Below are 19,479 nucleotides of genomic sequence, written 5' to 3'. Positions count from 1 at the left end.
TCAAAGCTTCTGACAAGAATTGCCCTACCGCCATTTTGTTTTTGGAAATTTTTGTTTTGCAAAATATCGATACGTCTGTTGTCTGTGGTGTGGTTGTTCGGTTGTTGATGAAGCGACGGAGGCAGAGGGTCAGACGCGCTAATTACGTCATAAGAATCAAAGAAAATTCAAGGTCACGCTAGCTAGCGCGCAGCAAACATAGAGCTATTAGATTTCGTTACGATTTATCAAAAATAAAACCTATGGCCAGCGTGCGCACAAAGCAAAAACAGTACACATTCATTTCTTATATATGTATGTATGTATGTAATTTAGCCTGCGCTCGTACTCATGTGTATGTGTGTGTTAGTGCTTTTCGCGACTGTATAATTACATGCGTTGTTGCTGCTGCTTTTGTAAGCAGCGAGAGCGAACGCAGCGCAGCTGTGATAGAGAAAAGAGCGCGAGAGCGCGCGCTTAAGCAAACGAAGAAATCACAACAGTTAAAATATATACAAAAAACTCTAAACGGAAGTGCACATTTAAATAAATACCTTCTGATAATTTTCCAAATCAAATTATAGATAGATATAGATTTGAACTAAAATATTGTTGTTCTCTTATGAATATTGTTGCAGCAGTACCATGTATATATGTACAATGTGTGCATATGTGTATCACAGTGTGGCATAGAAACCCCCGAGCGTCGCCGCCACACGCAAATAACACATACAGACACACACACAAACACATGCGCGCCGCCACAACACTTGAGGAAGGCGCCCCCGAAAAGAATATTGTACATAAATTTTAATTAACGAAAAAACGTAGCCCGAACCAAAAAATAAAAGAAAAACAACAACAGTAACATCGGAAAAGGCAACGGGACAGCAAGAGAACAACAACAAAAAGAAAACGAAGCAAAAATCAATAGCGGCCAGCGATAAAAAGTGTTGTTATCAGCTTGTTTTCGTCACATTGCTTTTAGAACTGAAATTGTTGTTGCTCTTGGAATATTTGTCTTTCGGCGACACACGCATCGCTGTCAGCGTTGTGAACCAGTCAGCATAGTCAACGGCAGCTACAATGTCGGTCCAGCAGTTTTGCCTCCGCTGGAATAACCACCAGCCGAACTTTATATCTGTGTGCTCCTCACTGCTTCACAATGGGACATTGGTGGACGTTACGCTTGCAGCGGAGGGCAGGCAATTGCAGGCTCACAAAATAGTTTTATCCGCATGCAGTTCGTACTTTCAAGTAAGTAATGTCAATAAAATGTATATTCAACAGTAATAATATGCGGGTGTCCCCCTTCACATCAGGCACTCTTCACAACGAATCCGTGTCAGCATCCTATTGTAATACTTAAGGACGTGCAGTACGATGATCTCAAGACGATGGTCGATTTCATGTACTATGGGGAAGTTAACGTGTCGCAGGAGCAACTGCCGCATATACTCAAAACGGCCGAAATGCTCAAAATTAAGGGCCTGGCTGAGATGCCCACAGACCCTGCCAATCTCACCAAGTCCGACAGTAAATCATCGAGTGAGGGCACCGAGTTGGTTGGTGGTCAAAGCGGTGCTAATGTTGCGAGCAGCGGCACAGCTGCCGGAAGCTTAGGGGCCGGCAGTGCCAACAGTGTTGGTGACTCGATGTGGAGCAGCAGCGAGGCCCAACAGTTCCAGCAGCAACAACAACAGGCGCAACAGCAACAGCAGCATCACCATCATCAGCAGCAACAGCAGTTGCAACAGCAGCAGCAACAACAACAGCAACAGCAGGCGCAACAACAACAGCAACAACATCACCACCATCATCACCACCAACAGCAGCAACAACAACAGCAGCCAGGCAACCAGTCGCAAACGCCTCAATCGCATCATCATCAGCTAAGGCGGACGCCATCACCATTGGGTGCGGGCACCTCGCCGGCAACGCGGCGCAAGCGCTTGAGGAAATCTTCAAATAACGGTGAGTTCGAAATAGGTAAAGCATCGTCTTCGTCTTCATGGTCGTTGTGAAGAGCGCTACCTTCAGTAGCTTGAGATTTGTCAATTTCAATTAAACTATTACAATTCTTGAGTTGTTTAGAACGTAGTATTCATGTATTTACAGGTATAGTTTTGAATATGAGATATTTTTTCTGAGTATTTAATGCACTTCAAATTTCTTTTAATTATTCTGACAATTCACAACTCCACAAAAATTAGTTAGTTGTACTCCTTTAAATGTTAAATGTTTATTTAGAATTCATTTCATTCATAAAACTATTGAACTAACTGAATCGATTGACCAACTCAAAACATGTAAAATGTTATGTATATTTGCATTAACATACGATCGGTTTTTCAGGCTCTGGGGAACGCAATAATTCAGATGAGCAGCACAATAGCTCCATGGATGCAGGCAGTGCTGCCGGCAATGCAGGTCTCAGTCTTGCACAGATGAGTCAAATGTCGTTTGGTAGCGGGACTAATACAGCATTGGGCAATCTTACCGGACATTCGTTACATGCTGCGAAACTGCTTAAAGAATCTGCCAGCACTGAATTGGATCAACAGCCGCAGGATTCGGATTTGGATGATGGTCATGGACACATACATATGCAAATTGTAATGAAATTGGTCACGTTAATATATTCATAACCCATGACATTTTACTGAATTCTAATTTTTGGTCCATTCAATGATATAGAAACCTGAAGTGGATATCGGTGGTGTGAATCAATCGATTCCTCTGGACATTTCAGGCGCAACAACACCTTCAGAACATGATGCCCCCAATTCCCAATCTTCGCATTCGGGTAAGTCGAAATTATTTAGTATGGTTCATCACAGTGAGCTGCAAAATCCGAAAGCCACGGTTATTTGCTTGTCCCACAAACTATTCACCAAGGATGACAAAACCCGACTGAACTCATTGCAAAGTTTCTATAAAGAATTGTTTAACAGTTCTCTAATATTAAAACTAGTATACCCTTCGGGTACAGGGTATAATGATGAATTCAGTTCGTAAACAGGTTTTTGTCACCCTTTTAAAAAGGTACAGTCAAACATTAATAATCATTTTAAAATCATGCTTCTCATTGAGGAATCGCCAATTTCTTCTTCCCGTGTTTCTTTGCAAAGCCAAAGATCACTTCAGTGTGTCAGTTTTTTTAATTATTTCTTTCGGGTCGTCTATACTTCATCACTCTCAGGCAAATCCAATTCTCTACTTTCATTTTCCGTTCTTAAAGTTCTTTACTCATACTTTTATGTTCACCTTTTGCTTTTCCCCATCATCGCGCATTTCATGCACATCCACAATGCTGATTGAGTGTTTAAAGAGCACTTAAGTTTTAAGAAATTTTTCACATATGAAAATATGAGTATGTATCAGAAAATAACTAAATCACAGTTAAAAATGCCACGCTTGGAGAAACGAATGCTAAAGCTAAATATGAAACATAAGCATACATATTACTACATATTAAGTGCAATGAAATGTGTAAAGTGCAAAATGAATACAAACAAAAATTAATATTGAAAATTCTATAACTTTAACCATTGTGTATTCTATTCAAAAACGAAATCCTGCCTGAACTTGGGAACGGGAGAGAGCTAGCACAGAGTCCAAAACTAAATAACCGTAATTTTTATTTTATAATTTGGTTTCTTTTTTATGAGTGCAAACTGTTGTTTTGAATACTTTGGTTTCTTTTTCTTGTTGGGAAGTTAAAATGAACGTTTCTAATGATTTAGCATTAGCAATCTTTCTACTATTGTCACTCTATACCTTTCTCCTGTACGAACACAAATAAACTATGGAAAAAGGCTTAACCTCAGACACGACCCAAAGCAGCAAAGATTAAGAAAAAAGCCTAAGTGCATTGAATCTCAGTCTTTAACGTCCTTAACGTGAGACCCTTTAGTAAATTCAATTTCAATTAAGTACAAGACAAAACCAATCTTTCATACGCTGTCTCTCTCTCTCTCTCTCCCCTTCCCAGGTCTGCAATGGACAGTTGTTGATCCCAACTATCCACGCTTCTCGCTGCCCGCTTGCCAGACAAACTTGATTGGCAATGGCGGTGGTAGCGGTAATCAGAGCAGCGGTCCAAATAGTAGTGGCGGCGGAGGCGTAGGTGGTGGCGGCAGTGGCAACAACGACCAGCGACAGCAGCACGAAGCCCAACAGCAGGCAAGCAATCAGCAGCAGCAGCAACAACAACAGCAGCAGCAGCAACATCTGCAACAATTGCACTATCAGCAGCAACAACAGCAGCAGCAACAGCAGCAAGGGGCCTCGGGTCAGACATACTCGTCACAGATCATAACCGTCAACAATCTAGTCAGCGGCTATGCAACGGCAGCCCAAAACCTATCACCCACATCGCCCAACGAGTCAAATATGGTGCAATCCGTTTATAGTCAAGGACCCACGCCTACTCAATCACCGGTGCATTCGGGCATTGGTGGCGGCGGCGGAGGCGGTGGTAGCAGCGGCGGCAGCGCAGGTGGTGGCAACAGCAGCAGTGGTGGCGGTGGTGGTGCAGGCAGCCAGGTGGTTAAACGCAAACGTTCGGTAAATCCTCAAGGCGATGAGAATTTCATACGCGCTCTTGAGGCTGTGCGCACTGGGGGCATTGGTTTCTGTAAGGCGGCACGTCTCTATGGGGTTAACAATCGCACGCTTTGGTTGGAATACAAGAAGCGCGGTTATCCGGTCTCGAGGCCTAGTATTAAAGCGCGCGTCGTTAAGCAGGAGCCGAATCTATCGCCCTCACCCACACCATCTACAAATCCTGGCGACGATGCAACCAACGAGAACTATGAGCATCTGACAGCGGCTGCTGTGGCAGCAGCGCAGACGGCAGCTCTTAATATGCAGATACCACCACAAGCAGAGACACCAACGCCCTCATTGATGTGTACGCCACATCATGCGAGCGCCGCCGCGGCGGCAGCAGCAGGCACCGCTGGCGCTACTGGAGCGCATCCAGCAATTGGAGTAATGAGCCTATTCGATGCACGCTATATGGACTCACACAACATGTCGAGACAGCGTTATATTGATGCGACAAGCGCGGGCGCTGGTGCGGCTGCAACGGGCGCTGGGACGATCAATGTTAATCCGGCAGCTGCAATGAATCTACAGAGTATTAATTTTAACTCAATATAGAATACAATTTCGAGCCACATGGAGCAGGTTGGCGGCACACAAGTGGCAGCTGCTGCTGCAACTGTCCATGGACCGGCGTCGCTGCTACAGGCGGCCGCTGCAATGGCAGTCAGTGAGTCAGCAGAAACAATGAGCATATCAGCTGTTCCCGTATCCGTCTCCGTACCCGTTTCTGTTTCGGCAATGGGCGTTGCGCACAGCGCAGCGGCCACAGCGTTTTTAATTAATAACTTTGTAACGGTAGCAGCGCCGCCACCCCCTTCGTTGATGGCTGGCACGGTGACCAACTCAATGGCAGCGCCGCTGGTCAACACCGGCCTACAATACATGAATAAATCCTAAGCCCCCAAGTCAAAGCCAACGCCGCATCCGTGCAATGCATTCATTCGATACAGGTATTAGTAAAACGGCAGCAACAACTAGTGTGTAAAAGAGGTCGTGCCACGGCCATGGAACAACCCACAATCCACTCCAGCACACATATGGTTTACCAAAAGCTGGTGCGAAAAAAAAAACAAGCAAACAAAACAAAATAAGCAACTGCAACTCTTGTAATAACTTTTAGATTGTAATTTCTTAAATTTAATGTTTTAAACCACATACATTTTTACCAATTGTTAACTAAGAAATCGGTAGTACAGATATAGTTATATATAGTGCATATTAAAAAAATTAAAGCTGTAAATAATTTGATTCATTTTTTAGTGTTTATCGAAAACAAAATGATCTATATAGGCACACACACATTGACTTCTATTTCAATGGCTAGCATTAGCCTAATTTATTATTATTTTATGGCACTTGATTTTTAGCAGCACATACGATTAATTACAATTAAAACTATATTATTTTAATGTATATCAACATTATTTGTACAGTTTTCAGCTTTTATTTGAATTTCGAGGGCTTGTCCAATTGTTTATTTTATCACAATAAGAGAGGGGGCGATCATTTGGCTTCAATTTGATCAAACTTTAAGATACCCATTGTCATAAATACATCAGTGTAAACCGTACAATAAATCATAAGAAATTAAATTACAAACATAACACTTGTATAAAACTTGATATACATAATATATTATATATGTACACCACTATATATGTAAATGTAAAAGCTTTGATTTATTTTCTGTTCTACGCAAATGTCTCTTTCAAACTGGGTACAAAAAGTTGTAAGTCATTGATTAAATTCTTGGTTTGATTCTTGTCTAAAAGACCCGAAAATATTAGTTGAAAAAAGTGTTTCATACTTTACCATCAAAATTTACTGACCTTTTCAGAGAATTTTCTTTTCATCTGTGCAATTATACTTTGTCTTAGAGTACTGTCTACACATATCTTTAAAGGGCTTGCATACTAAAATCTTATTTCTGTTGAACTTGAATTTATAACTCATTTTTCCTGTACATACAAACATACTCATAAACATACATATATGTATTCATAAGTACATATGTAGGCTACAACAAAACGAGCCATATACGCAATATACAAAAGTAAAATTAACTCGTAACCACCCAAAATCCTAAATGGAGACTGCAGCTAAAGCAAAACAAAAAAAAATAATAATAGAGAGAGAAAAAAAAGTGGAAATCAAGTGAGAGGTAAACGGAATAGTGTGTTTTTATTACTTACAATTAATATTAACTAAATAATAGTAAACTTTTTATATTGTGGCAAGGCATACTAGAAACCATACGTGATTTGTTAGAAGTCATTGTAAGGTAAAACTTTGATATTGGATTTTTATTACTACATGGCATTCAAAACAAAATCAACAAACGAAAGAATTCAAGCGAAAATAGCAGAAACAATAAGTATAACTAACTCTGTTTCCTACAATGGCAAAGTACCAATAACTCTGGTAGTTGTGTGTGTTAAATATATAAATATATATATATACAAAATATTTAAAATGAATATAAAAGAAACGAATGTATTATAAGTTATATATGTATGTATGTATACTTCAAAATGAGCAGGATCATTTTAGAATGTAGGCTTCGATGTGCAAGAAACGAATAAACTTTAAAAAATTACAAAACATCAACAATCATTTTCAGCATACTACTTATTAAAATCGAATTGGTGAACCCCTTTGAGAACTCATTGCCCATCACGTCCCGATAATTTCCAAATGCCCATTGCACTCCATATTACTTGTAGGAGGCGCTTAACGCTCCAACTAAAGCCAATTCACAATTGAGCTGAAACTATCAAAGCGATATTAAAAACAAAAGTGAACGGTCTTATCGTCCAAAAGATTCGACAAAACTTATTCCTCCAGGAAGCTAAGGAACACGAATTTAATTATGGTTAGAGCTTTTTCCAGCCCCTTTTTTGAATCACAGCTAAATTTCAATTTTATATATGCACTGGGAATTCCATATCGAATCGCACGAATATGGTGGATCTTAGCAGAAGAAAGGATCCATTAAATTTGTAAAGCAACGAAGTAATATCTTTAACTTTTTCAGAGCCAAGCACGGCGCATACGCATCCACTTTCGCACTCCTCACTGGTAGCCGCCAACAGTAGCAGCAGCAGCTTCGAGCGCACATCTAGCATCGGCGGTCATAACGAGTCGGAGGCTGAGGCGGCAACTGATCTGCAAGTCCCGCAATCTGCCGGGATGATGGGCACCAAGAGGAATCGCGTCCTAACGCGACAACCACGTGTGAAACGCGACAGCGACAGCCTCTCATCTACGAATCAAATTTCGCCGGACACTGGAGCTAACACGGCCATGCTCGACTTTGATCCATTTAATGCGGCAGGGGTCACAACAGCCACTGACTACTCGACCGGAGGACCCCATCAACATCAACACCACCAAAATCAGCATCAGCAGTCGCATCATCATCATCATCTGCTGACAGTGCCGCCGCGCATGGAGCGTCACGCTTCGGAGCCGGCGCCCAGCTTGATATCGTCGTCATCATCATCGCCGCATCTGCTCACAGTACCACCAAGCACACCGTATCTGATTAAACAGCACTCGGATCCGCTACTGCCGCGTCAACATTCGTTGCACGCCAGTGGCAGTGGAAGCATCACGACCGGCAGCAACCCATTTGCCCCCCTCACTCGCCAATACTCACACCCACTGCCTGGCAGCAATGCCGGATATGTGCCGCCCGCTCCACTGCACCTTCCACATCATATCTCGCTGCCCGAACCGATCTATGCATCTGGTTCACCGCCTCCGGCAGGCTCATCGCAGTACCTTGTACCGACCCGTGTCCTAGCCCCCGCCTCATCCAGTGAGGCGGCCGCAACGCCCGCCATTGCAAGTACCGCTGCCGTCTCCGTGGTCACATCGCCTACAATTGGCCTAAACAGTAGCAGTTGCCGCCAATCCTTTTCGCCCACGTTCGCGGGTAGCGCCGAGTCCGAACGCCGTTCGCCATACTCTCAGCACATTGTTATAGAGCGTAGCGCCAAAAACGACGCTGGCCATGGCGGAGGCGCGAAGCTGCGCAGCTCAAAGTCTGCATCAGGTGTCAGTAGCAGTGGAACGCATCTGCATCCCGGCCAGCCGACGACGAGTAGTTCATTTGAGCATTTGCCCACGCTGCGAGTGAAGAACGAGGAACTACAGCGGTCGGTGTCATCCCCGCAGGTAAGATTAAACCTCCGCTCACCCAGAATCACATTGAATCCGCTTAACATGAACATCCCACGCCTTTTTCAATCTTGTTGATATACCATTTACCCAAAGCTAAGTCCAAGCTAAAATTGTTATGGGTATCTTCTTTGACACCTCAGATATAACATACTACATATTGCAGTGAAGCTATGTATAATTCTTATACCTGTTCTTAATTTAACCATTTTTATTTTAGAAGAACCGAACTGAATACGAGTAGCTATTTTGAAATCATATAATAATCGTATATTAAAAGCTTCTGTGTCGTCTAAAGAAAAATACATTAAGATATTCGTCTCGGATAAGGACCCTTTATTGTGCGCAGTTTCCGAATTATTATATTTATGGTTTCTGCAACGTCCAATTCTAAATCGAATCTAAAATTTAATTTTTTGCGAGAATTAAACCAACAAGTACTTTTCTTGTTCGTTTCGGGCTTTATCTTTATAGATTTCAACATATTGTGTGAAAACGTACTAGGTACATAATTCTTGTTTTAAAATCCTATACAAATACATGGATGGCTGCGCATCCTTTTTTCTATGGACCTGAGCAATATGATTAAAGCGAATCTTTAATGGCTTATCGATTGGTGTTCGTACCCACTTCTATCTATCTATTATATCTTAACAAAAACTATCAGCTAAAGTTTGTGAGAAGCGCAGAAAGGCGCACAAAAATGTCATTAATAGTTAGTTTATTAGTTAGACAAACTAACGATTGGAAAGTGTATGCTGACTTACAACTTTATCGCAATTTTCAGACGCAACGCGAAATAATTACCTTGGAAAATCCACGTTCTAGTCATTGCCCTGTAATACGTCCCGGTCCGGCACTGGGGTGCAATTTTTGCTGGAACACCATCGACGGACATGGTCGGATTTTGCGACGCAAAACCAAATACCACTGTCCCGAGTGTCAAACGAATTTGTGCATTGTGCCCTGCTTCCAGGAGTATCACGAGCGGCTAAACAACGAGGCAGCCGCGGGCACCAATGAAAATCAGATCAACAGTAGCAGCAGCAGTAGTAGCAGCAAGGGCTCGGCGTACGCAACGACTGGCGGCGGTGGTGCGGCGCGCCACTACACCAAAACCGAATCGATATAGGGATCCGGATGCGAAAGAGTTGTTGCTGCTCTTGTTGACTGGCATACGTATTTGTATTTGTGGCACAGCGGCCGCAGGTCGTCTGTCAATTTGTTGTTTGTTGTCAGATGCTGAGCTGCCTCGCCCACGGCCAGGCCGCTGGTTGGGTGTCACAAGGACAGCATAGTCAGCATTCTGAAATGAAAATTTTAATTTGTCGCAGCCCCACTGTACCTTGTACAAGGGCTGCTCACGCACATTGGGTGCGTTGGAAATTTGTTTTTTGGAAACAGGTTATTTTTGAATCCTGTTCGATTGTAAAGTATATACCTTTGTAGCGTTAGTCCAACAATTGGCGCGCGAGCTTTTTAAACTAAACGAGCTAAATGTAAAATTACTATATATTTATATGTGTACGTTCTTATACAAAACAAAAAGATATGTGTAAACAATCTAATATACAAATGAAAATTATTAACACGTTAAGAAATGTTGTCAGCGGTGCCGGTATAAAATTTGAGTACAACTTTTAAGGCTCGAATGCTAAAAGCAACTTTACCGTTAGGAATCTTCATAAACAATGACAATTTATAATACGCCAGCCCCGCCTAGAAACAGAACTTTCCTCTATTTCAACAGAATCCTTGGCAAGCACCGCTGCGCAGGCGCACGATTCGTCTTTAAGCTAACCTGGTTAACTGACTTTGATTTAATAAATGTTTTATACGTGTAACAATACGAAAACTATGTAAATGCATACGTTCTACATATACATACATACATATATTTAAACGCACACACATACATATGTACATATGTATGATGTATATACATACATATGCGTTGTGTGTGCATTAATTGAGCGCATGTCTAATTGTGAATGTGTTAAGTGTGTAAAAAAACAAAGCAAAATCAGAAAAATAAATCATGTGAATATTTCTGTTTTCTAAACAAATCGAAACTATTTGTACTTAAGTTCCAGTGACAGGCAAATAATTGAATCACAGAGGCTGCTTGAAATGTTATTTCTCCTGATTGCATTCTAAATGGCTGGAAATTTGTTTCCGAACAGTTTCCTAAGTGAGCGTAACGACTCGGGTACAAAAGAAGATTTAATATGGTTTCCAAACTAATAATTTTTTTAATTCCTATACGTAAAATGCAGTACTGTCCTATAAACTTTTAAGTAAACATATCTCATTTTCTGATAACAATATTGAACTATAATTAGAAATTTCAGAAATTGTTTTTTTTTTAATCAATTTAAAAGTAATTGTTGAACTGCAAAATAAAACACTTGGTTTTTAAATAAAAAAAAGCTATTATTGTTGTTGCTGCTTTGGCTTAACTATGTACTGCAAACCTTGGCGCAGAGACACAATCCCAATACAAAGGTATGCTATTCTGAACATAAGCATATGTATGTCTAAACATACATACAAACGTAATATATATATTACATTTACTTCATTTCATTTAATTAAAAATATGTTTTTTAAAATAATTTTTTGGGCGTGGGTATAGGGTAGTTAAGAACTGGGCCCGCTCGGCTAGCATTTCGTTCGTGTTTATATATCGATATATATAACCGATATGAAATAAAAGAGTTATCTTCAATATCCTTGAAGTTAAGGAATTACCATAACTATAAATGTTTACATAAGTAATCATAAGTAACCAAATATCTTTGGTGTAGTGATTTTAAAGTTAGTTCGGCACACTGTTTTAATTATTTTGTTTATTGATTTCCATCTAATTACCATTTAACAAACACTAACAGTTGTCTATTGGCCTGTGATAAAGTGCCATAGTGCCTCCTACTTTTTGGGCGGAGTAGCTGGTTGCACCACCTCAGCTGGGGGATTCGCGTTGCGGAAATTAGGGAATTGCTCCCATGGTGCTGCCAAATCGAACTTTCTAAACTCCTGGGCCAATTCCAAGGGCTCGCATACTACACGTTTTTTCTCATCATCGTAACGCAACTCAACATAGCCAGACAAGGGAAAGTCACGGCGTTGTGGATGACCTTCGAAGCCGTAATCGGTGAGAATACGGCGCAAGTCGGGATGGTTAGCAAAGAACACACCATACATGTCCCAAATCTCCCGTTCATACCAGTTAGCCGCTTTGTGCACCTCACAAGCCGAATCCAGAGGTGTCAACTCATCTGTGTAGGTCTTGACGCGAATGCGTGCATTAAAACGCAATGAGAGCAGGTTGTAAATCACCTCAAAACGATTTTCGCGGCACGGCACATCCATGCCGGCAATGTCAACCAAATTGGTGAACTGCGCCTGGTGATGATCCTTCAGGAATTGCAGCACGGGCACCACACCTTCGGGTGCAATGAGAACCTCGAGCTCATCACCAGCGGTAAGCTGGACCTTTTGCACATACTTAGGCAAACATTCGGCGACATAGCGACCAAAATCCGACAAATGGGTTCGAGCAACTGCATCTGGCTTGCGCACAGTGGCTGCAAGGAACTAGGAAGGTAAACGTAAGCCACGGCGAATACAAATTTATTACTTACGTTTCTCTGGTTTCTTCGCATCCGCAGCTGCCGTACTGGACAAGCGATGCGAAAGAGCGCTGACACTTGGCAAAACTACGAACACGAAACAACGGATTACACAGTAGCTAGGAAGGACCTTCAAATGAACACTTACCGTGCTTGCTCGCCAGACCAGCAGAGGCGATACGGACCCCCAAATTTCGGATTAGGGCTGACATTTGCACGATTTTGCCTATTAAAGTAAAATTCAATGAATTGCGCAAGAGTTGACAGTCGAACCTTTAAGTGTTAAGCAACGTAAATAATGTACATTTAGTGTTATACAATGAAAAATATATTGTTTTTATTTTGAAACGAAAGTTTTTTATGTGTGCGTATCCTATGTATGTATATATATTTTAGGCGATCATGGTAATTAGCGGGTCCAACCAAAAATATTACTTTTATATTTGGGAATCTATGCATATTAAATTTATAAAGCATTGATAGTCAAAATCTGGTCTTATTATCAATTATCTACTTTTTGTCCTTCAATCGCAAATGTACTTCTTTAATATAAATAAAGACAAAAAAAGTACTAAAATATTTATTTTAAAATAAAAAAAAAAATATTTTTTTTTATATATTTAAGAGATATTACATATTTTATAGGTTTGTCGACTAGTTAACCTCCTCTAACTCAACTCTCCCAATTACGACGCAACTTTGTTTCCTATCCCTAAGAAATATATTTGATTCCTTAATGACGATTGGTTCATGTTCTAAAAGGTGTAGAGTTCTGTCAGAGATCACATTTCATTAGCGTTTTACAGTACCACAATGACTTTCCTTTTGCATTATACAACTCTTCACAGGCCTATTCGTAATTCGTAAAGCTTCGCACCGCATTAAATTTATTCGGTTTGAAAGTTAAACACACAGATTGGAAAAATAAGACAAAAAACTGTTTTGTATTGTTCACAGTGCATTATCTGAATTATTCTCTGTACTCCGTACATATGTATGTGTAGAATACTTAAGCAAACTAAAAAATAATAAATAAACAAGAATACTTAAAAAAGTAAATAAATTTTTGATAGATTTTACCTCCCTTGGTATTGGAACTCACGTAAAAGGTGTGTAACTGCACATTTACATAGGGATTGAGTCGACGTGAGTCTATGCATTATCTATCGGTAACTATCAGCTGTTATGTTTTGGAATACCATCTTATACAGCGCCGTACCTAAAAAATTTAATCTCCTTAGATCTTGACAATCTCACACCTACATTCGACTTTTTTTTATACAACTATCATTATAGATATTAAGATACTATATAGTGTAAGTTATTATCAAACGGTTTTATTTACATTTTGGAGACAGTATTACACTCTAAGTATGTATTTAACAGCATTTTGCAGTATTTTCAAGAAAGTATTTGGAAAGTGTTGTGAAAAAGAAAATCCATGAGTGAAGCAAATTAGAAATGAAGGAATTGTTGCGTCTTTGAGAATATGAAAGGTATAGTTTGTGTAAATTTATTTAATCTTATTAAAATTATGATATAATCAATATAATCCTTAGGAAACCAGTAAACCAACTTGACGGGTCTTCTAATGCAATCCTTTAAAATCAACGAAAACTTTGAAAATGCATTTTAAATTATTATTGTCCACTCAATCAATGGTTTTTTTTTAGTTTCATGCGCCGAGGCATTTTCGGGGCTTATAAACATGAACTTAGTGAAGATCAAAGGAACAAATTGGACAAATGGACTAGCGATTTTCACCAACAATATGATATAGTGGAATCTAATATTTTCGTTGGCTTTTAATGCAGCTGTGCTGATTCAGTGTTATTCAGATCAGTCCCTGAGCAACAAATTCGATTCCTTTATAGTGATTGGTTCAGTTTTTTTAAAAGGTGTAGAGTTCTTTCAGTATACATTTCATTAGAGTTTTCCAGCACTGCAATTACTTTCCTTTTGCATTATACAACCCTCTACAGGCCCATTGCTATTTCGTAGCGTTTCGCGTCGCGTTCTATTTTGTGCATTTGGAAATTAAACACACAGATTGGAAAAAAACACAACAAACGATGGTAATTATATGAGGAGTATTGGAACGAACTGTTTTCTATTGTTTACATGTGCATTATCTGAGTTTTTCTTAATTTTTACGTTTAGAATCATCTAAAATGGATGGGCCACATGTCCACAATCATGGATATACAACGCTCGCTCTATACAGCACGCCCTTCTCTCCGCGATGACACTGAAACATGTGAAGTAACGCTGGTGGCCAAAGACGGAATCAGTGTTCGCGCCCATCTCTTCGTGCTTAGCACTTGCAGCGATCTGATGCGCAGTCTGCTGGTCGATGTTCCGGCGGGTCAGGAGGCCACTGTAGTTCTGCCGGATATACGGGGAGAAATGCTTGAGAGCATGATGTCGTTTATTTATATGGGCGAGACCACATTGCAATCCACGTACTTGACAGAGTTTTTAGAGGCTATCAACTTGATGGGAATCAAATCGGCTATTAGCTTCGAATGCAATTCAGCATCAGCGATGAATACTTCGACTGCAGCAGATGAACATTTGGCTATGGAGGCGGCAAAATCAATTACAGGATTACAAATCGCACAGGCCGAGCTACTGGAGGAAGAAGAAGAGCCACCATCCACTGATGTTACTGACAAATTGGAAGGTGGTGCTGAAATGGATGACCCTCAGCAACAACAGCAACAAGAACATCACCACCAGCAGCTGCAGAGTGGCCGACAAGTAGAATATATAGATGTGTATACTGATCAGCCAAAGATAACATACTCGATTGAGCATATGGGCGGTACAACTAGTGGCAATCAGTATATATTGACAGAGAACACTGGCACCTTCACAATCACACAGTCGGCAGCACCCGCTACCAAAATGGACACAAACATTGGTTCTGTAAATGAAGTGGTTGCCTCCAATGTATCGGGGAATTTAATGGACGATGATGCTGAAGATGTAGCTGATGATGTTGACGAGTCCAATTTAATTGAGGAAGAATATGTGGGGGAGACAGATCCGCTTATAGAGATGTCCACAAATGCGCGAATGGACGAACCGGACGGTGATGACATGCAAGACTCGGACACAAAGGAGGAGCACATGATTGAGCTAAAACCGCGAAAATGGTCGGGAAAGCATAAACTACGACGCTCACGAGGACACAAGAGCAAACAGCAACAATTTGCGGAACTAAAAAGTGAAGCTAAGGCTGAAGCAAACGATGCTCTCGAATTGGCGGCACATGCCGTTCTTCAAGAAGGGCTTAGCCTTCAGAAAGCCGCCGACCGCTTTGAGATCTCAAAAACTGTGCTGTGGCGTCGTGTACGAAACAATCCCGAGTACATGAAACACAATCGGGAAAAACCTTCCCTATCGGAGGCGTACGAGCGTCTAAAGAACGGCGATTCGCTTAAGAGTATTAGTCAAGATCTCCACATACCCATGTCAACGCTGCATCGGCACAAGGTGCGGCTCGCAGCGCAAGGACGACTCCCAGACTTTGTGGCTTGTCGACGACGCGATACCACACCCAAGGATGAGTTGCGCGACAAATTAGCCAAAGCTGTGCATGCGTGTATACACGAGGGCATGTCACAGAATCATGCCGCTAATCTATTTGAGATCCCCAAGAGTACATTATGGCGGCATCTGCAACGACGCGTCGCCGAGGCTGAGCAGAAGGTGAAACATGAACAAGACGACGAAGATGAGGAAGAAATTCTTGCCTAGGGCATTTACTATAAATCCACAAGTATAATTAATAAGTACATGCATACATATGTATAAAAATCGTTTACTTAAATATTAAACAGATAGGATTAAACAAAAACCTTTCCATGTTTAGTCCATCCCTGCAGCGTTTAAAACACTGGTCAGGAATCGATGTTTCTTCCGTCAGTACTGTCCGTCGATTGCGCGGAATCGTTGTACTTAGAGATGAGCAAGTGTGAAATAATTGTTTACTTTTCTGTTTATTTAGTTTACATTATAATTGGTCTCTATAAAATATACGAACTACGCGATCGTATTTTGGATGCGTCTCAATTCCAGTTTGCCAGAGGCTGGCAAGTGTTTGGTGGCCGTCGGCGTGACGACAGCAACGATGAGTTAGAGAATTTTACAACATTTATTTCCACTTATTGGCCATACTACTTGTTGCACGTGCTTGTGGGTGCCGGTCTTCGTGGGAAGGAACTGCGACTGCAATGCTATGGGTCTGCAGGAGTTTGCGCGCTGGCGCTCTGTCTCAACTTGCATTGGACTTCGCTGGTCATGTGCGTCGCTCTAATCTCCAGTTATTATTTGGTGGCACAGAGACATTCGAAGGCAATTTGGCTGCTCTCTGGATTTTGGATACTCATAATTAATGTGATAAAGAACAGTCAATGGTGGCTGGACTTTGTTGGATATTCAGAGTTCGTGTTACTCCTGGTTTCGCTTTCCTGGAGTCTGCTGCGTGGATGTAGCTATGCGCTTACATACAAGGGTGACAAATCTGATAAGTTGGCCGAATATTTAGGGTATGCTTTGTATTTTCCCACGCTGACGTATGGACCATTCATCAGCTATGAACGCTATGCAGCCCGTCAGCACCAGGATAAGCCAGTAAATTGGTTAAAGTTTAGTAGCCACCTACTTCGGGTGGTCTTTTGGTGGCTTTTCATGCAATGCGCGCTGCACTTTTTTTACATACACTACATGGCACTGGATGTGCGTGCTGTGGCCATGATGGACTCTGTCTTCTGGCAACATGCTGCCGGCTATTTCATGGGTCAGTTCTTCTTTATATACTATGTGATTACTTATGGGCTGGGAATATCTTTTGCCGAGAACGATGGAATACCGGCGCCCAGTCGTCCCCGTTGCATCGGGCGTATACATTTCTATTCGGATATGTGGCGAAAGTTCGACGAGGGTTTCTACGAATTTCTCTTCAAGCATATCTATTCCGAAATGTGCGGCAAACGATCATCGGTGCGTGCGAAACTCGGCGCTAGTGCGGTGACATTTGGATTTGTCTTCCTTTGGCATGGTTGTCACACATATGTCCTAATGTGGAGTGTGCTGAACTTCCTCTGTCTAACAGCCGAGAAGTGCTACAAGACGCTAATTGCTACGCCCGCATATAAGCAATGGCTGACAAAGTACTTTAGTGCGAAAGGCGCTCAACGTTTCAATGCGTTGCTCGGTACACAACTCTTTATACCCGCCGGATTCTCCAATGTTTACTTCATCAGCGGGAAGGATGTGGGCGATTTCCTGATGCGTGGCGCCTATATGAGTGGCGTAGGTAACTATCTGGCTCTGAGCTTCTGCAGCTACTGTTTCTTCCAGTGCTCTGAGCTGCTGCTGATCAAAGCGAACAAAAAGACTACAAAAAGTGATTGACCTCCGATGAGTTTGTCGACAGACATACTTGTTTTAAGATATAAACAAATGTTCGCTATTATTATACAAATATATTAAACTTAAACTGTAATAAAAAATAAAAATAAACGTAAGGGTCTTCAGTTATATGTTTCCATACTGACTGGGGATCTTGGTTGATGAAATTATTACGAGAATTTAGTTAAAGAACCTTGTTTTCCAATGCTTTTCGGTTGTATGTTTACCGCGTGGTGAGGAGTACTCTGTAGCTGAGACTTCATCGCCAACCGCAGGGAATTTAGGTTTCTAGTTATAGCAACAACCACAATTTTAGGAGCGCACTGCCTATCGCTTGAATTTCACATTTTGTGCTATTCTAACCAGCGAGTTTGTGTGTACGTCGACTGGAAGTTTTCCAACAGTTCGTCCAGCATTTCATCACAGGTTTGCGTGTACTGTGTGTTGTAAAGGCCGTCCTGCCAATTGGTTTGTGTTTGTATATGGGACAGTCCCAGTTCCTCAAACAGTTCATCACACGTTTGTGTGTACATGTGAGCAGAGGTTTGCGTTCCAAACATAGGCTCATCGAAGGCGACATATTGGTTAGCAGCTGAATTCGTTTGTTGATCATCATCTTCGGTCATTGTGGCCTGATTGTGTCTGTTGTCCGGCGTCTGGGTTTGTATATCACGCAACAAAGGCGCCAGTACGCCATTGTTCATGTCTAAAGTATCCAGATCTACGTCATCGGTTTGAGTTTCCGTATCACGTAGCAGTAGATCTAGATCAACTTCCTCGGCGCTAAAATTAGGCATGTCAGTAGTATTTATATAATGATCCTGTTTACTTAAATGTGCGGGCACATTTCTTGCAGTCTCTGGCGCAAGATCCTCGGGCTCCGTGGACACTTGCACGGTATGTGGTACCTCGAAGGCCGGCAAACAATAGAACAGGTGATTGGGCGGTGGTGCGCTGATTTCAGATGACATCTCAAAAACAGGCGTTAGATAAATATTGGGTGAAACCTGTTCCGGCTCTGTTTTAATATCAGGGCTTTTAGCATTAACCACTTTTGGGACCCTTTTTATAGCTACTTTGTTAAACGACTTGCTGACTTTCTCCTCCAGAATATGGCCCTTTCGCCGAACGTGCGTTCGCAGCGCGGCCTTGGACGTGTAGGTTAGACCGCATACCGGACACACATGCTCTACGCACCTATGCGCTTTCAAATGGTGCACCAGGAGGAATTGTTGCTGGCATCCGTCGCATTTGTAGTTCTTCGCCAGGTGCATCTTTTGGTAGTGCTGACGCAGTAGGCGTAGTGTCGTAAAGCTGCGCGCACCCAGTGTCTGCACATGGTACATACATTTATCTACAGGGCAATGGAAAACAGTTGTCTTGCCATCATTCTGCTGCTCCCTTTCTTGGATCACATTGTGTCGCTTGCGTAGGTGCATTTCCAAGTGACTGGGGTTCCCAAAGAATTGCAAGCAGCCATCCTGCGGGCAACGATAGTGGCGTTCAGGCACAAGCTCAGCAATATCAGGCGTAAGTTTTACAGTTCTGGTTTCGTTTTCACACATCTGCTATACATTTTCGGATTGTGGAATGTATGAGAGGAATTCAGGGATGGCACAAAATTATAAACCAAGAGTAGTGTAGTAAAACGTCAAGT

The 19,479-nt window shown here is 41.6% G+C and overlaps 4 protein-coding genes across 4 annotated transcripts; 2 read left to right on the top strand and 2 right to left on the bottom strand.

Annotated features, from left to right (window-relative positions):
- Positions 1-38: 38 nt before the first annotated feature.
- On the top strand, positions 39-16,266 carry LOC115632693. Its single transcript, XM_030529930.1, has 10 exons — positions 39-1,236; positions 1,302-1,953; positions 2,335-2,594; positions 2,677-2,785; positions 7,625-8,769; positions 9,560-9,901; positions 12,100-12,377; positions 12,444-12,519; positions 14,387-14,479; positions 14,565-16,266. Exons 1-10 carry the CDS (start codon positions 1,066-1,068, stop codon positions 16,164-16,166), a joined length of 4,728 nt encoding a protein of 1,575 aa, XP_030385790.1. The 5' UTR covers positions 39-1,065; the 3' UTR covers positions 16,167-16,266.
- On the bottom strand, positions 11,591-12,686 carry LOC115633029 (NADH dehydrogenase [ubiquinone] iron-sulfur protein 3, mitochondrial). Its single transcript, XM_030530366.1, has 3 exons — positions 12,553-12,686; positions 12,417-12,491; positions 11,591-12,359 (listed from the first exon to the last, which is right to left on the bottom strand). The coding sequence occupies exons 1-3, from the start codon at positions 12,614-12,616 to the stop codon at positions 11,701-11,703; spliced, it is 798 nt and encodes a 265-aa protein (XP_030386226.1). The 5' UTR covers positions 12,617-12,686; the 3' UTR covers positions 11,591-11,700.
- A 107-nt stretch (positions 16,267-16,373) lies between the features above and the next one.
- On the top strand, positions 16,374-17,933 carry LOC115632248 (protein-cysteine N-palmitoyltransferase Rasp). The gene has a single exon (XM_030529311.1). The coding sequence runs from the start codon at positions 16,374-16,376 to the stop codon at positions 17,823-17,825; it is 1,452 nt and encodes a 483-aa protein (XP_030385171.1). The 3' UTR covers positions 17,826-17,933.
- On the bottom strand, positions 17,877-19,399 carry LOC115632249. The gene has a single exon (XM_030529312.1). The coding sequence runs from the start codon at positions 19,385-19,387 to the stop codon at positions 18,176-18,178; it is 1,212 nt and encodes a 403-aa protein (XP_030385172.1). The 5' UTR covers positions 19,388-19,399; the 3' UTR covers positions 17,877-18,175.
- Positions 19,400-19,479: the final 80 nt, after the last annotated feature.

Source organism: Scaptodrosophila lebanonensis, unplaced genomic scaffold (genome assembly GCF_003285725.1).
Source record: "Scaptodrosophila lebanonensis strain 11010-0011.00,11010-0021.00 unplaced genomic scaffold, SlebRS2 tig00001415-arrow-pilon, whole genome shotgun sequence".
Classification (NCBI taxonomy): Eukaryota; Metazoa; Arthropoda; class Insecta; order Diptera; family Drosophilidae; genus Scaptodrosophila; species Scaptodrosophila lebanonensis.
The sequence above is the reverse complement of the archived record's forward strand: the minus strand, read 5'-3'. Positions and strand labels throughout refer to the sequence as shown.

Excerpts from the sequence above, each read along its gene's own strand:
- LOC115632693 (XM_030529930.1), top strand. The coding sequence starts at position 1,066 with ATGTCGGTCCAGCAGTTTTGCCTCCGCTGGAATAACCACCAGCCGAAC. Across the intron at positions 2,595-2,676 it reads GACACATACATATGCAAATT|AAACCTGAAGTGGATATCGG; the intron begins GTAATGAAATTG and ends TCAATGATATAG. Across the intron at positions 12,378-12,443 it reads GGCTGCAAGGAACTAGGAAG|CTGCCGTACTGGACAAGCGA; the intron begins GTAAACGTAAGC and ends TCGCATCCGCAG.
- LOC115633029 (XM_030530366.1), bottom strand. The coding sequence starts at position 12,616 with ATGTCAGCCCTAATCCGAAATTTGGGGGTCCGTATCGCCTCTGCTGGT. Across the intron at positions 12,492-12,552 it reads TGGTCTGGCGAGCAAGCACG|TTTTGCCAAGTGTCAGCGCT; the intron begins GTAAGTGTTCAT and ends TCGTGTTCGTAG. Across the intron at positions 12,360-12,416 it reads TGCGAAGAAACCAGAGAAAC|CCACTGTGCGCAAGCCAGAT; the intron begins GTAAGTAATAAA and ends AGTTCCTTGCAG.
- LOC115632248 (XM_030529311.1), top strand. The coding sequence starts at position 16,374 with ATGAGCAAGTGTGAAATAATTGTTTACTTTTCTGTTTATTTAGTTTAC.
- LOC115632249 (XM_030529312.1), bottom strand. The coding sequence starts at position 19,387 with ATGTGTGAAAACGAAACCAGAACTGTAAAACTTACGCCTGATATTGCT.